The sequence below is a fragment of the Barbus barbus genome (genome assembly GCF_936440315.1).
Source record: "Barbus barbus genome assembly, chromosome: 49".
NCBI classification, from domain to species: Eukaryota; Metazoa; Chordata; class Actinopteri; order Cypriniformes; family Cyprinidae; genus Barbus; species Barbus barbus.
This window is the reverse complement of record NC_136727.1, coordinates 9,068,580-9,085,684: the sequence shown is the minus strand read 5'-3', so window position 1 is coordinate 9,085,684 and position 17,105 is coordinate 9,068,580. Positions and strand designations below refer to the sequence as shown.

Below are 17,105 nucleotides of genomic sequence, written 5' to 3'. Positions count from 1 at the left end.
TGATATTACAAACTTCCAAGTTATGTCCCATTATAATCTCAAATAGTTCATTAAGTGAATAAAACTATTAAAAAATATATTATTTCGTCAGGTGCGGCTATATGGTTGATCCCAAAATAGGAAAGACTTCAATTGGCATCTCAGACACTTATATTGAAAATAATTCAGGGCAATTTCCATCTAAGGTAATTCATGGATTGGATTTGCAAGCGTTTTGCTGCTGGAATGAGGAATACCTCAAGACAATAACAATATCATAGCACGCTACCAAAAACGTAAAAGAGTCCTGATTTTATCTTTCCGCATGAAATCTGAGGAGCCTTCTGGCTTGAAGCCAGACAATTAACAATCCTAAATGCATCATTAGTGTCATTATCAGCTTCTCATGTAGGTTAAATCCATTTCCTAGGTGAATAGTGTCAAGTCTCTGGCATCTCAAGGGATGTAACTTTTGCAGTGGACACATGAAGTTCATCAGAGGATTAGGGAGTTGTTGTAATTTGAAACGGCACGTATTTGCCTGGTGATTTATCAACTATACAGCAACTCCAAAAAGTGATCTGAGACCAACCTGAAAGTGATATGAAAATGTTTTTCTTACTTCACAAAGTAAGCCATCCATTGGCACAGTTTTAGTTCCTCATTTCCTCAAAATAGACCATGTGGTGAATACCTTTCAAACAAGTGAACGGTATAATATTTCTATACCACTACACAGGGCCCAGAAAAACACAAGAGAAAGGTCTAAGAGTATATCATAATACCAAGATGAGCTTTGTTTTCTGAACTAGTCTCACACCATTAGATGCATTATTGGATGGGATTGCTGCTTCGTGACCTGAACACCAACTGGATGCACCTTGTTTGGAGATGGATGTGTAAAAACTTACAAGAGTTACAAGTGTCCTGTGTTTTTAATAGAGTTTCATGCAAAACTAACATTTGGTGCCAAGTAGTCTTGAGCTCTTGGTATGTCTGTTTATCTACTTGACTTTACAGCACCTGTAAAGTTTGAATTCTCACCCCAACTGTAAAAAGAAATTCAAAGCAGATCCTTCACCCCTTCAGATATCCCACATCTTCCGTTGTTTTTCCAAAGCCACTCTGTCTTTAACTGTGGTGTAGCCCTCTGCCCAGACATGGCTATATTCAGTCTCAACAATTATGTAAATGTAATGTTTGTATTTATAGGTCTAGCCACAGCTCTCTGGCATGGTAATATTGCAGCTGGGAAAGATTGCAATCTCCCTCTAGGCCCATAACATCTACCCTTGGGCGATACCACTGAGATCTTGTCTGAAGGGTTCAAAAAGAGTGATTGCATTCTGACATAGTGAACAAAGCAACAAACACAAATGTTTATATCTCAATTAAGTTTAATATGTACATTAAGTACAATATTTACAGTGTATAAATTATGTACATAAAATGTTTGGTCCAGAGCAACTCACATAGCCCTTATGTCATCCGAACATGGGACAGTCTGCAGTTCGTTAACAGCATACAAATTGTACGAATACGTTAGAAAAAAGAAACAAAACAAAACCATAAGACCCTGATTTTTTAAAATGTTTATGTTGATAAATGCACAAATTACTTCAAACATTCAGTTAACGCCCTTATGTTAACTTGTAAGGCAGTTTTGAAAGAGAAAAACATTGTCTTATAAAGCTTATTTAGTTTCTTGAAACAATAGAATACATTTTTTTTTAAATGCCAAGAGTATTTATGGCACTCGTGAGATGTATACATGTATTAAAAGGCACTGTTGCGATGTCCATAGCACATCATGTTAACTTAAAAACATTTTACTGTCTGATTCCAGTTCCGTCTTGAGGTTTAGGTCCAGCCTAGCATGAGTTGAACTTTTTGGCATTTGTAAAGCTCTTTTTGGAAAATATATTTGGTTTCTTTAAAAGCAAAATCTGTAAAGAGATGAAGTGTAGAACCAGCTACAATGCAAAAGTCAAGTCAGTTCATGTTTCCTCTTTATCATGTTGACTATGTCCTATTTTAAATAGGGGGTACAGACAAAATGCTTGCTTTGAACATCCGAGATGTTCATTGTTCAGTGCGTTTAGTCCAAATATTCAGAGTCTGTTCCTACATATGGCGTTTCATGTGGAGGGCGAGATGGTCAGACCGGGAGAAGGCGCGCTCGCACAGGTGGCACTGGAAGGGTCGGTGTCCGGTGTGCTTGCGGAAGTGACGGGTCAGTTCATCAGAACGGGCAAACTTCCATCCGCAACCTTCCCAACTGCAATGGTAAGGCTTCTCGCCTAAACAAAGACAAGAAAAAACGAAGTATGTTAATGTTTATTCATTTTCAGCCATCTGTTATAATGTCAACATATTTAAATGTCAAAAAAGCAGATGTTGCTGTAGTAGCATAGATGTTTATTTACCTGTATGCGTTCTGTGGTGCGCCTTCAAGTGAGAACTTTTTGTGTAGGTTTTGCCGCATCCAGAAAAAGTGCAAGTGTGAGTCGCCGTCCGTTTCCTCGGCCAGGTGCGTCGTCCCCTCTTTGGTTTGGCGTCCATCTCCAGAGGAGATGAGGGTGGTGTCAGAAGTACTCTTTGGTTGGCACTAGGCATCCCGAGTCCGTCGTCGCACATGCTGAAGTGATGCGTGTTTGGGTACTGCAGCTGCATCTGTGGCGGTGCAGCATGGGGAAACCCCGTGTTGCCTTGGTAACTTTGTGTGAAAGTCATGGCATGGCACATCTGTGACTGACAGTCTGTGTTGATGAGCTCCGCGGGGCTCTGCGGTGGAGTCATGCTGCCTGCTCCTTGCGGCGAGTTGGCCAGTCTTGGCTGCTCATATGACCTCATGCATGCACCGTTGCCCTCCTGTTTGACTTTGGGAACCATTCCTCTTACAGGTCCATAACTGTCCATGCAGGGCTCCACTTTGATACACTCCGAAATGTCCTGACTGGGGAAGTTAGACCTGACTAGGAATCTTCCCTGGATGTTGTTGGGCAGAGACGGTTGGCAGTAGCTGTCTACATCAGACTGCAGAAGCTCTGCCATGAGGCTGGTGGTATACGGTGGAGGTGACGGGTTGATCCCTGGCACTGGGTATGTGGTGGGGGCCACCGTCGGATTGTACATGTTTCTGGATTCTTGCATTCTGTAGTCGCCTCCCATTCCGAGCCCAAGATGATCAGAACCTGCAGTGTTGGCCAGAATAAACTCCAGATCCAGATATTTATCGAGATCTTCATCATCTGTTGATCTGCTGAGGTTGTCCATGTTTGAAATATCAGCTGTGAAGCTGAGATGCATGGACCTGTCCAGTTCATCCTTCCACCTCTGCAATGAAACAGATTGATTAATCTTACTTTTATTGTTTCATAGATTTTCGAAGTTCATAAAAAATCTTTTAGTTCCCCTAGTAAAACTGTTAACCACCACAAAGACGCTTTTAACTAACGCTTTTAATCACTAACACTTGTGTAAATCTAAATATAACATGATAAATAATTACAATAATTATATTTCGACGGTGTTCTGCGTAAAGCAATTGTATGATTACGATTTCGAACGCGAATTATTTACATTTAGCGCACTGACAAACATAACTTGAAGTTTGCTAAATAGTTTAAAAACGGAGTTGAAACATACTTGTAAAAAGTAAAGAACTGCATAATCATAATAAAACAAAAACGAAGTACTCACGTTTTCCCAGCATTTTTCCTTCTGTGCCGAAAATGTGGAAATAGACGGTAAAATTGTTCCACTTAACGCCATTTCCAGTTGTTCCAGTAAAATAAAAGCTTTCAAGATCGGGGACCAGTTCCAATCCCTGCAAGAAACTTGTTGTAGTGCACTACAACTCGGTTTCTGCTTTCACACTCTGTTTCACACTCATGCAGCAAGTAAGAGTGGTGGAAGACCTTAAGATCTTATAAATATCACGGCAGTAGAAGCTGGACCAATTGTACGAAGCGGAGGAAATACGCACTACCCGTCCCTAATTTTAGACCCGGTATATAGCTGCTGCTCTCCGGCGTGTGCGCCTTTCGTCTTGGATGGTGAGAGCGCACGGCTCTTCTTTAAATCACCGGAGTCACTCCACGCCCCCTCAGTAAAAACGAGTTAAACGAGTACAACATGATGCGAGAGATCCCTCCTCTCTTTCTCCTGCCTTTGAGGAGAAAAAAAAAGGAGCAGAATGGGAGAAAAAATACACATTAACACGTTGTTTAAAGATGAAAATTGCCAATCCGCGCGCCACTAGGAGCCCACGAGACGCGCATAGCAAAGGGGATTCATGCATCGGGCATGATTGCATTTTATTAATGTAAAATGTGCTGGCTCAAGAGCAGATATCAGATATTGTGTTTGGTAGATTAAAGTTTTAAATTAACCCACTGAATTCCGTTTTTCCCAAATACGTGGTAAATCATTACAGTAAACCTTTTGTTTTCCAGCTGCTTACACATGTGACAACTGGCACTGACATGTTTACATGTGGTAATGATTTATATAAAAAGAAAGAGTATTAATAATAGAACGTTTAAATATTATACATATCACATATTGTTTATGGAGATTTGACACAAACATCTTTCATAGGGGCAAACTAGAATTAAACAGCTGTGGCTATGTGACCATTTTTACACTTTTAACAAATTTGTGTAAAATACATAAACCTTTTAGACCCCCTAAACTACATTTTGTTCAGAAATGTAAATTTAAGAAGCATAAGTGATACAGAATGTGCACTGTATATTATAACACTGTATTTTTTTGAAGTTGTGACGTAAGCAAGAAGTTATGTTGCACCTGCAGCCAAAGCCACAACTTTATCAGATTTGCATGTCATTTGACCGAAACATTAACAATAACACAACTCTTGGTGCTATATAACACCCTCAGAGGCTCCAAATGTATCTGTAGTATCAAGGTTCTAACAATACACATGCCATTAAGCTCTTAAAACCCCTTTCATTTGCAAATTGAGCTGAGGAGGCTGGGATTTCCCCCCTCCGATAGCAGGTATCAGGGCAATTACTGTACTAGTCTATGAATAGCTATTTCTAGCTTGCAGCAAATTGCAAGGTCCAGTCACCCGCAATTCAGTGCAAAAGAAAACTTAAAATGGCAGTTTGTGTGAAATTACATCACTTTACTAGTTTTGAACTTCAAAAATAACGCGCAAATGGTGAGACCGCACTGCACGAGAGTTCAAATGAGGTGACAGTACGCCGTGAACTGTTCAAACTAGAAATGAATGCCATTGCTCGAACATACGTGTTGTGACTGTTTATTCTTTGATCCATTCCTTTGCACCTTTCTAGGAACCAAATGATATACCTCAATTTAGAAGTACAGTACGTTATTTGGGCACGGAGAATGTTGACGAGGTATGTCAGAAAAGGGTGTGTTTAATGCTCTGTACAGCTAGTTCTCCCCTTAGGGCTCCATGGATCACACATTAAAATGTCGGTTTCTAATTGTGCTCTGACCATGCTTTTAGGAGGTTTCCGACACACCCTCACATTCCACCTTCACAGGTGTACAAGCCTATATTCTGCACTGTTCTGCTGATTAAATATAAAAATAAAAACAATGGCTAAAAAAAAGTGTGTGTGTGTGGCGAGGGTTTGCAGCAACAATATAGAAAAAACATTTTGGTTTCTACCAAGAACCTTTCAGGGAATAGTTATTAAATTTAACCATTTATTCTAAGTGTGGAGAACATTATTATAATCTGAAGAACCTTTGTCTTGAAGAATGTTGAAGAATCTTTTGCGTTTCTATGGATGTCAAATGTTCTTCATGGAAGCATTGATGCCAATAAAGAACCTTTATAGAACTTATTTATAGTTCCCCAACTGTTCCCATGAAAAAATGTAGAGTATACCTCTTGATTTTGGGGGTTTGCAGTGACACCATAGAAGAACCATTTTGGTTTTCTCAAAGAACATTTCAGTCAACAGTTCTTTAAAGAACCACTTTGTTTCTTAGTGTGAAGACCAATTTAATAATCTGAACAACCTTTTTCCACTGAAAAACCTCTGGAATTGAAAGGTTCTATGGATGTTAAAGGTTCTTTACGAAGACACCCAGTGAGCAGTTCCTCTTTTTCTTGGTGTGAAGAACAATTTAATAATCTGAAGAAACTTTTTTTCAGCTTTTGAGAAAATCAATGCGAAGAACTATTTTTAAAAGTGTATAGATGCTTATTTACAGTTCTTCGAGTGATCAGACAAAACAAATGTGCAGAAATACTTCTTAGTTTGGGTTTTCACAGCGATGCCATAGAATAACCATTTTGGTTTTCACAAATAGCAAACAGCTCCTAAAAGAACCATTTATTCCTTGGTTGGAAGACCTTTTGAATAATCTAACGAATAAAGAACCTTTTGTGGAATAAAAAGCTTCTATGCATAATAAAGTTTCTTTATGGAAGCATTTATGCCAATAAAGAACCTTGATTTTTAGGAATGTATAGATGCTTATAGTTCTTTTGACTATTCCGACAAAGAAATACCAGATAGAGAAATACCTCTTGATTTCCGCTTCCAATCTGTGTAATGTGTTTTATATCTGTGTTGGTCTCTTTGCTGCTTAACAGTTGATCAACTTGTCATGCGGTTGCCAGTGAATAATGAAAGCTGTGCCCTGTAGTTTCTTCATGGTACAACAAGTTCTTGGCCTTTTAAGAGTTGAACAAGTCCATTCACTTTCCTTTTGTCGTTTTAGAAAAGGTATTATGCTGTGCGTGTGAACTGAGTTCAAGTAACCCGCTCGGCATCGAGTATTTATTTGGAAAAAAGTTTTTTTTCTTGCTTTTGGTTATCCACTGTAATGCATATTTTGCTGCTTGAGTCAAACCCTGGGAAACACCTGCTCTTTCTTCACAGCAGGACAGTGTTGCGGCTGCCCTGGGCCCTGCTTTCGAGAGAGAAGGAAACCGAGAGTCCTGCCAGAAAGTGCTCGAGTGAGAGTTTGAGACGGAATGGGATTCTGAGCAGGCCTTTATATACGCAACTATTTTTAACCCCGCTCCCTCTCGCCTATCACAGGGCTTCCTCTCTCGGACGCTCAGGAAGCAAGCCTGGCTTGGCTTCCTGCCTGCACGCCGGGCCGTTCAGAGCCAATCAGGGAAGGATAGCGCTATGATGACCAGGCACCGACTCAAAAGGAAAAAGAGTTAAAATCATGGCACATATTTGTGTGATTAGTTGTCAGTGGAGCAAATGATTGTCTGAAAGGAAGTTTGATATGCAGCTCATGTTTTTTTAGCCTTAGATTAATAATGAACTTAAACTGAAATCAGTTGTGTTTAATACTGCCTCTAAAAGTGTTTATTTCTCCTTAAACAGTGTTTCCCAATGTATTGCCAAAAGCCCATCAGAAAGTTCCCCTACTATACAATAATGCTATACTATAATAATATAATCTAAATTGTTTTATATATAGATCACCATTATATTACATATATATTTATATACAAGTGACCATGAATCCAAATTGACTCCATTTATTTACCTTTTTGTTGTAGCATACTTAGATTTTCATACGGCATAGACATTGAAATGTGCATTATTTTTATATAAAATATAATGGATTATATAAAAAGGATCCGTAAAGATTTATTTTACTATAAAGGATTCGTAAAGATTTTTACATTTCTAAATATGTTTTAGATGCTTTCGATACATCTCTATTGTATGTTTCAGTAACCAAATTTATTATAATGGTTTTATACCAATATTTATGAATCGTAATGAGGAAACCTTAACCAATAACCAAATATCTATTTAGTATGTAACATTTGACCTGACTCTATTCTGTTACATAATGCCCACTTTTCACCATCTAATCACTGTCTTATGGTTAAAGTCAAGTCCCGCCAAGCTTGTTTTCTCATTTTCATTTGGAAATGCATCACGTTATGGAAATAAAATGGGTTGCAAACAAATTCACGTTGTCTTTAAGTACCACCCCGATGTACAATGCAGCTAAAACTGTCAAAACCACTTCAGAAATGCATGTATGTATATTCTCAGGTCAACATCAACAAGGAATTTCATAAACATCTCACTGTAGCCCCCATCTCTGCAAAGATGAAAGAGGAGTTGACAGTGCAAGATAGATCGGATTCTTTGGGGGAGTTTTTCCAATTCTGCTTTTTTTCTGTCAGTTCATGTGGATTTAATTGGTTTGGTAATTCTCCTGGGAGGTGGCCAATTTATAGCCTGTTAACACTTGACATCATGCAGGTCGTGCGTTATGAGCACAATTTGCGACGTTGGCTGTGAAATATGTTTGCTGTGAGGATATTTACAGCAATTAATCAAGAAAACCTCTTTTTTCTTTCTTATAATGTCCAGACGGCGTCCTAAACGGTCCATTTTGACTGCAGAAATGAAACGACAAACTTATGAGTGGCTTCTGGATAGCGTGTTCCTAATTTTTGTTATTTTACAGCCTCAAAATATTTACAGGGTTTGATATGGTGTTGATTCTGTGGCCCTTGGAGAAAATGGACTACGTCCAATCTCATACTTTAGACCGGTCACAGCTGTAGCTTGACCAAAACATAAATTGAAGTCATTTGTAATTTCAATCAATCTCAAAACGACTTTTCTTTTCGTCCCGGTCAAAGTGATGCCATGAGAACTTTACGGAATTGTGTTGTGAGGGATGAATCCAGAGACAGTGGATTGGGAAATTATAAGCTTGGGCTGAAATGTTTTGCAGTTGAACCTGGCAGCGTTCTTGTAGTTTCAACATCTCCCTGTTTCACTGTTATAAGTCTTAAAGCCACAGGAATTGCCATGGTGGGCTGCCAAAATCCAGTTCCTTTTTATGCAGGAGTACGAATTATGGACAAAGAGAGTGAGGGAGTTACAATGGAGAGTTGAGTCTCTAAAACCAGGCGAGTTTTTATACGCCAGCCTGACCACAAACGTGTCCGCGTTTCCTTAAATCTTGCCAGCTGCGTAAATACACCAGCCTGCCTTTACACACAGGTCCTTTTCTATTCTGGCTTTGAACTCCTTTCGTCTACGTTGTGCCTGTAATGTCATGTATACACCTAAAATGGATGAACCAAACCACTGATTCGCCAGACATTCCTGAACTACATGACCTTAAGGGTTCCTAGTACTTCAGAAGATCTAAAAAATCGCCAATATTTTCGTGATAAAGGTACAATGATCCGAATTGAATATGTATGCCCTGTTTGTGTACCCAAACACCAGGCTGTTTTTGTTCCGTTGGCACCTTGCAAACCATTTATTAAGTTTTTATTAAGGCAATTAAGGTGTTGCGAACAGTGTGTGCCACCACGCATGCTTGTTGTCTTGCCTGGTTTCTGTGTACTGTACTCTATGAGAGCACATTATTATTGAGGAATGCAGTGTGGTATGTTTTTCCCTCCCGTCAGAATGTAGTGACAAACATTCGCCTCACGTGAATTATAGCTCTCAGGCAACATAAACTTTTCGTGCACAATTGTGCGCTTGGGAACAACGAGTTCTGTGGTTTTTCTCCCAGGCCATTCCTGATGTTTTTCCAGGTTTATTGTTGAGGAATGCTATGTTTGAAAGACGACATGCCAGGCTTGTATTTTTTTATATTTTCTCCATTGACCGACTTTTTTGGGCTGATTCAATGCCTAATGGGCATGTACTAATGTGCATCCCCAAAATGTAAAAAAATATGGTTCAAACACTCAAATGTCTCATAAATATTCAAGTTTTCCAGTATTAGAGTTTGATGTCATTTGAGGACCTTCTATAGCTCCTTGCATCTTTTTTTTTCTCCATTCTGTCACAGAGGGAGTTTTGGTTCCTTGCCGCTGTCGCCTCTAACTTGCTCAGTTGGGGACACTTAATTTCTAGTGATTATTGTCAATTTGATTTAGCAGATACTATTTAAACTAAACTGATCTAGACAATAACATCTCTGAACTCAATAATGAAATGCCTTAACTGAAAATTGAGTGTTTAATCTTATTATTATACATTACTGACACTCTATCCTCCAATTTTATACGGTTAAGTGCTTTGACACAATCTGTATTGTTAAAAGCGCTATATAAAAGCGCTTAATGATATAAATCAAGTCTACACACAAAACATGCAGTCTTGTGGTTCTCCAGGACGACAATTGAGAACCACTATCTGAGGGCTATCTGAAGAACCTATAATGTAACACCAAGAATGTTTTTGGTCTCCAAAGAACTAAGTAGCCAACTCAAGAAATCTATATAGTAAAAACCTATATATAAAGAAACCTATAGTGGAAAAATAATTCTTGATAAGAAAAAGATTCTTTACAGAAAGTGCTCGTAGGAACCATCAAATTGCTTGCACGTAAAATTATTATTTTTTAAACTTGTTTTCAAGTAAAAATATCTAAACATCGCCAAAACAACATAAATTAACTGTAGTAAACAAGCCTTAAAATCTGGAAACTGGAAAATACTTTTTTGCAGTGTGGGGATGGCGCGTTTCAAGGATACAGAGAAACGGCATTGTGCTTTGCAAAAGTGACGACTCAATCTAACAACCAAAAGTTTGCGAAGAAAATTTTTCAGTAAAAATATCTAAAAAATTCTCAAAAAGGTAAATTTATTTCCATAATCTATCAAACCAATCTTAATATTTTATGCAGTGTTGCTTCTTAAGTAAGCTTTTTAAGTATTTTTCTTACGGAAAGTAAAACTGAAAAATACATTTTACAGTGTGAGAATAGTGCATTTCAAGGAACTAGAGGTAAGCCAAAATGCTTAAAAAGTTGTTGCAATGCTGATCAATTTAGGCTTTGTGAGAGGTGGGTCCAACTGACCCTTCGTCTGGAGTTTGATTGACCGGTGATCTGACCAATCATAACACCGAATCTGTCATATTGTCCAACAAAGTAGTAGAGCATGGCGCTAGCAACGCCAAGGTCATGGGTTCGATTCCCAGGGTTCGAAAAAAGCTGATAAAATGTAAAAAAAACTGTAACTTGAATGCAATGTAAGTCGCATTGGATAAAAGCGTCTGCTAAATGCATAAATGTAAATGCAAACAAACCAGACCAGAGTAGATTAACATTGGTGGACTTGAACTTGAAAATGGTGTGTACTGACGTCTTTCCGCAATTTAAATCGCGCTATACCTAATAAACAGGAAGAGATGATCAGTTCTTGTGCTGCTTTAACTGAGGTGATCTGTCACGACACATTAAAGAGCCACAAAACAGTATTAATTGTTTGAATTTCTTAAAAAATGACCAAATTTGAAAGCTGAGACAGTTTTATACCAGAAGTAACCTGCTCTGTCTTGTCTGTCAGTTTTCTCTTTGCACTGTGATGTATTTTTCACTGCTTGAGAACATGATGTGTGGCGTGAGAGTGGTATTTCTTGTTGGACATAGCAACAGTAACTAAGAGGGGCGGGTTTCCACTTGATTTCAAACATACAGAGCATTTCTACACCCTCAGAGGGGTTCTTGTGCATTTTTATCCACCAAAAGCTTTGTACGAAATTTCTCTAACACATAGATGCCTTTTATTTGCAAGAGATTGCATGTGGATGTGGACTTTCTTGAGATGAATTCTCTGACTTTACCTGCATGAGCCTTAAAGGAAACCAAATCATGACAATAGAAAGAAAAGAGGTGTATCTTTCCTCATCACATCAGATAGCAGTTAACAAACATCATCTTTTCAGATCTTCTGACTCATGTGTTTGGAAATCGGTTGGATAAGCCCCAAAGTGAAGTACGTGTGACAGTTTGATTCGCTCAATAGGCAGACAAGGTGTAGTAAACGGATCGATCTCCTGTAAAGCTGTGTTTTTCATTTTTAGTGTGAGCCAGGTATACCATTTGTGGTTTTGCACAATGCTTGATCAGATAGACTAGGCCTCCCTGTACTATTGGTTCACACTTCAGCCTGGTGCGCTTGCTGAGTGTGTGCGAGCGAGGGTTTTCAGCATGTGCATCTACAGGATGTGTGGTCTGTTAAACCGCATCTCAGTTTCAGTGTAGGCCAGCTCTCGTAGCAACCATGCACCCCACACCCAAAGCTGCACACTCTCAGCGAGATGCTAATGCCAAGAGTTGTCACCTCTGTAAGACTATGGAAACATGATCGTGCTTTTTGACTTCTTGTTGTGTCAGTGAGCTCATCTGGTTAGCTGTAGGATTTCTCCTTGAGGGGTTTGTTGCAAAATACGTCACTCATAAGATCTCAAGCATCCAAGATTGTACTTTGAATGTGAGCGAAATAAAAGTAAGATAAATAACATGGAGGAGAAATACAATAAACACTTCCTCTGTGGTTTTCATGAAGGCCTGATGTGCATTGGTATTCTTTGAATAACTTCTTTCTCGCTTTGTCTGATGAGCAAGGTGGTTTGCTGCAATGTTTGCATAATGTGTAAAGGTGTTGCCTAAAGGTGTTTGCGTTTGGATTTGTGTTTTTTTTTTTTTTAGCAATAAGTGTTCACTAAAAAAACGCTTTTCCTAATGCATTGGGACTCTTTTCCCTGCATGCACTGGGACATTAATAACTAATATGGTTGTATTGAATGTTAGTTTTATTCACACTATTGTTGACTTTGTTGTCATGTATAGTAACATGTCTTCTGATGTCAGGATGATATGTTTCTTTACTTAAAAAGATTAGTTAGCTGGTTGTTACGTGTTGTGTCCATAGTGCTTACTTAGTATTGCATTCTGAGTTTTATTTATTTATTTATTTATTTTAAATCTTTATTTTTTTTTTGCCTCAGGAGTGTTCATGTGTTGTTGTCAGTAGGTTAAGACAAGTAGTTTGCTCTCCATGATGTTTATGTATCACCGACATATTTTCATTATATTTTATTATAGTATATATACTTTCTTAATTGTTTTGCTTTATTTGTATCTGTTATTTATTTATTTATTTATCCTGTTTTTATTTGTCAAGTTATTTAGTTAGCTTGTTTTAATTGTTTATTGTATTTTATTGTTTTATTTTTATTTATTTATTTTAATATATTTATATATTTTATATATTTATTTTCTAATTTATTTATTTTATTTTCTAATATTTTTGTATTTGTTTATTTTTTATTTTATTTATTATTTTAGCGTATTGCATTTTATCTTACATTTCTTTTCATTTGTTTTATTGTCTTTCTTTGTAAATCATGTAAATAAGGGAACAATTTGGAACAAACTCTTTTGTAGTTGGTTAAGACATCTTTTTAGACTTAATCTAGTTAACTGTTGTAATGTTAGCAGATTTAAAGTCATTGCAAGTTGACATTTCAAGTTCAGACACACACACAAAAAATTAATTCAACTAGAAAAGCACTCTTTTTTTCTTTTTCTTTTTTTACAGTACCGGTGTGTCACAACTGCAAGCAGCCATTTGTTCAGCAATACCACTAATGACCTACAAGTTACAGGGGTTGATGTGAAGGCTAAAGCGGCGGAGGGTCTAGCTGGGTGTTCCACGTGCAACCACCAGGCAGCCATGTGTCTGTAAACCCAATGGCTGTTTTATTAGAGCAGTAATTACACATCAGCTAGATGGGGGGTCGGTCGGCACTGCAACAACAGAGGGACCTCAAGGCACTTGCAGCCACTTATTACCGCTCAGATCAACATCTCGATATAATGGCCTCAAACCTCTAGCGTGGCCTCTCTCATGGGGGATTGGGCTTTGAATACGCAGGTCCCACTTATCTGGGGTTTGACAGTGCCTTCCTGCTCTGAGCTGGCTGTCCCCTGATCTGTGATTATGCTGTAATTAAGCGTCTGCGTGATGGGACATCAAACAGAGCACGAAGTGTATTTTTTGGTATTCTCTGCAGAAGATCAGAAGCGAAGCAATGCGTTCCATAGAGAAAATCGGCGAAAAGTCACAAAGGCGTTCAAGTAACTGAATCTGTGTCAAAATGACTCACAATATCACACAATAGGATGATTCTTTAACTGAAATTGCTCATTGCACTAATGAAACGTTCACAGATGTGGCACTTTTTCACTCCCTCTGAAACGTGATGACTTTCAGAAGCGGTAATCACTTCCTTTTAACTGTTAGGTAACGCAAGCTCGATATTATTTATGTCTGCTGAATGCACTTTTAAAAATGAAGCTTCTTCATGACTGAAGGCATCCTTTAGCATTTACATTACACAAAAGGTTCTTTATTGGAAGAAGGTTCTTTGGATTGTTCTTCAAACTAAGAAAACATGGTTCTTTTTAGAACCTATCACTGAAATGTTCTTTGAGGAACCCGAAATGGTTCTTCCATTGCATTGGTAGCAGAAAAAGGTTCTTCGCATTATTAAAATGATCTTCACACTAACAAACAATCGTTCTTTTAAGAACTGTTCACTGAAAGGGTCTTTGAAGAACCAACAAATGGTTATTCCATGGAACCACTGTGAAAATCCTCTTTTGGAAACTTTAGGTTTAAGAGTATAGTAGAAAAAATTTAAATTGTTCTTCACACTAACAGATATGGTTCTTTTAAGAAATGCTCACTGAAAAGTTATTTGAGGAACCCAAAGTTCATCTTTTGCATCGGTATACACTCAAAAAAAGGTTATTTATTGGCATTGATGGTTCCATGAAGAACCTTCAAACATCCATAGAAGCTTTCCTGTGCAGTTCTTAAAAGCTTCTTTAAACTGTTCTTCACACTAACAAACAATCGTTCTTGTAAGAAATGTTCACTGAAAGGTTCTTTGAAGAACCAAATATGATTGTTCTATGGCATCACTGTGAAAACCCCCTTTTGGAGCCTTTATTTTTATTAGTGTTTTTAAACCTTGTGCTTAAAATCTGCATTTTTAACTCTCAGCAGGCGGTTCTGCTTATGCTAAAGTTGGTGTAACACGTTCAAAATGTTTGGAACTGTTTATGTGGGATCATATGCTTTTCTCTTGCATCAGGGGCAGAGCTAATGTCTTTCATTCGCTTCATAATTATGTCAGCATCCAAGTGCCTGCACAACGTAATCATGAGTAATCATGCCCCTGTGAGCATGGAGTGTTTTTAGCTTTACTAACTGGTTGCTTGGAAACAGCAGATGTATAAAGACTTATGTTTGTTGTGCTGCGTCAAGAAAATGCATTTTTTTAACCTCGTGTTAGTGCAGTAAGATTACAGTGGAGTAAGTTTCAGCTGGACTAACTTATGCATGTATTCTTAAGTTGAACTCAAGCCAAGATGAATTCCTCAATGGTCACTGTGGTCGCCTTATCTCAGAGAAAACATCTGCAGAAACCCGGTGGTTGTACAACTAGATCATTGTGATTTAGACACGATGAGGTCCAATGTCCAGATATTAACCTAGTTTTATCCTAAAATATATTTTAAAGAATAAAACACAAATTCGTCTTCAAGCAAAATGCACTTTATTTTTCTTCATTAAATTTTGTGCATAACAAATACAATTTTGGCAAGTAAGTGTTTTAATTAATACTAAGACGTTGAGTGTTTCCTGTTTTTATTCAATCTTTTTTGATAATATATGTTCTGGCTCGCGATTTAGCAAAATATGACGACTCTGCTGTCGCACTTCAGATTTCAACCAATGATAAGACTTTGTTTTCCTTCAAAAAGTAAGTGAAAGCAGGTGTGTATGTGTGTTTTCCTTTTGAATTGTAACCACTTCCCTTTCACTTTGCGTCTGCATGTATCTGAAGTCCGTTCGTCTTCTGAATGTCTCTTACACCCTTTTTAACCAGCCAGATTGTAAGCAACAGCAGTGCTAACATTTACGGAAACACCCATTCCTGTCAATAAGGCCTCTGACACAGATAGCACACATTTACACATATACACATTTGAAAAAAAAACACACTCATTCTCATGTACTGCAACTGTAATCTAAATTAAATGGCAAAAGGTGCTTACATGCCTTGTTTCAGTGGACTCCAAGCTTTTTTTTTTTTTATCTCATGTTTCTTTTCTTTTAATTTTTTTTGCTTTTATTTCACTTTGTTGTCTTAATGTTTTATTTATAAATTTTTCGTATTTTTATTTTAATAAAATTTTATTCATGTGTTTATTTTGTTGTATTTTTATTTTCTTGTTTTATCTTATTATTAATATTATTGTTAATAGTCATTATTGTTTTATTCATTTATTTACATACAATAACACAGCATTCAAGTTGACTGGGTTCCAAAAAAAAAAAAAAAGGTCTAGGTACAATGTGAATGCATGGGAAACTGGTTTCACTCAGTTCACTTTTGGGTCACTTATAGCGGCCCAATTTTTGTTCTTTTAAACAGGATTCAAGTGTAGTATCCATAAAGAAAAACTTGGGCAAAAGGGAAACATGACTTAGCTTGAAGACAAAGGCATTTTTTATATTGCCTGAACATGAAAGTTGTTGTTTCAGTGTGATTTTAGGCCCTTTGTTCCTTCTGCTTTGATATCTAATCAGCGAGATGTTGAATGTTTATCAGTGTTCATCTGCTTAGATTATTGGATGAAATGAAACACCATCTCTTTTGTTTTCTTTGGAGCATTTGTTTTGGTAGCTCGTGTCTGTGTGGACGGACATTATTTTGTAAGGAAGTGGGCCTGACAGATGTTGGTGTCTCTCTGGAAGCGTGGTGACGCTCCGAATCTCCTCTGTGGTGAGATCTCAATCTACAGTCATGCAGAAAAACAAGCCTTTCTGAAGGCGGTTCTGCCTAAAACCAAATTCGCTCAAAAACAGCTCAACCACCATTTTCCCTTTCGCTTCACCACATATCACACATTTATAGTACGTTCCACTCCGTTGCATCAGCATAGCAATCCTCAGCAGTCATTTTCCTCAGGATTGATAAACATCGTAAACTGCCAAGGTTTTGTACGTACTGTACACACACATTCAAGGCCGGTCTGAGACCTATGTTGAGAAGTTACACCAAAACAGGCCTGTTCAATGAGTCAATGTGAGAGCTGCAGAAATGAAAAAAGGCTTCATTGCAAAGTGCTGATTAGTGGTTTCATTCAGTCAGCAGCATCTGCTGTTTTCTGTGATGTTCCTGTCAAGTAGAAGTCATGCAGTTTAGACCCTCAATTATGATGTGTTCTCTGACCACAGAGACCTGAGCTGAAACATTTCAAAATGTGACAATACAGTGCACGCATTTGTA

At 37.8% G+C, this 17,105-nt stretch overlaps 1 protein-coding gene across 1 annotated transcript; it reads right to left on the bottom strand.

Moving 5' to 3' along the window:
* Nucleotides 1-898: 898 nt before the first annotated feature.
* Nucleotides 899-4,036, bottom strand: LOC306867601 (Krueppel-like factor 2). The gene is made up of 3 exons (XM_079413359.1): nucleotides 3,682-4,036; nucleotides 2,406-3,315; nucleotides 899-2,279 (listed from the first exon to the last, which is right to left on the bottom strand). The coding sequence occupies exons 1-3, from the start codon at nucleotides 3,751-3,753 to the stop codon at nucleotides 2,104-2,106; spliced, it is 1,158 nt and encodes a 385-aa protein (XP_079269485.1). The 5' UTR covers nucleotides 3,754-4,036; the 3' UTR covers nucleotides 899-2,103.
* Between the last annotated feature and the right edge of the window lie 13,069 nt (nucleotides 4,037-17,105).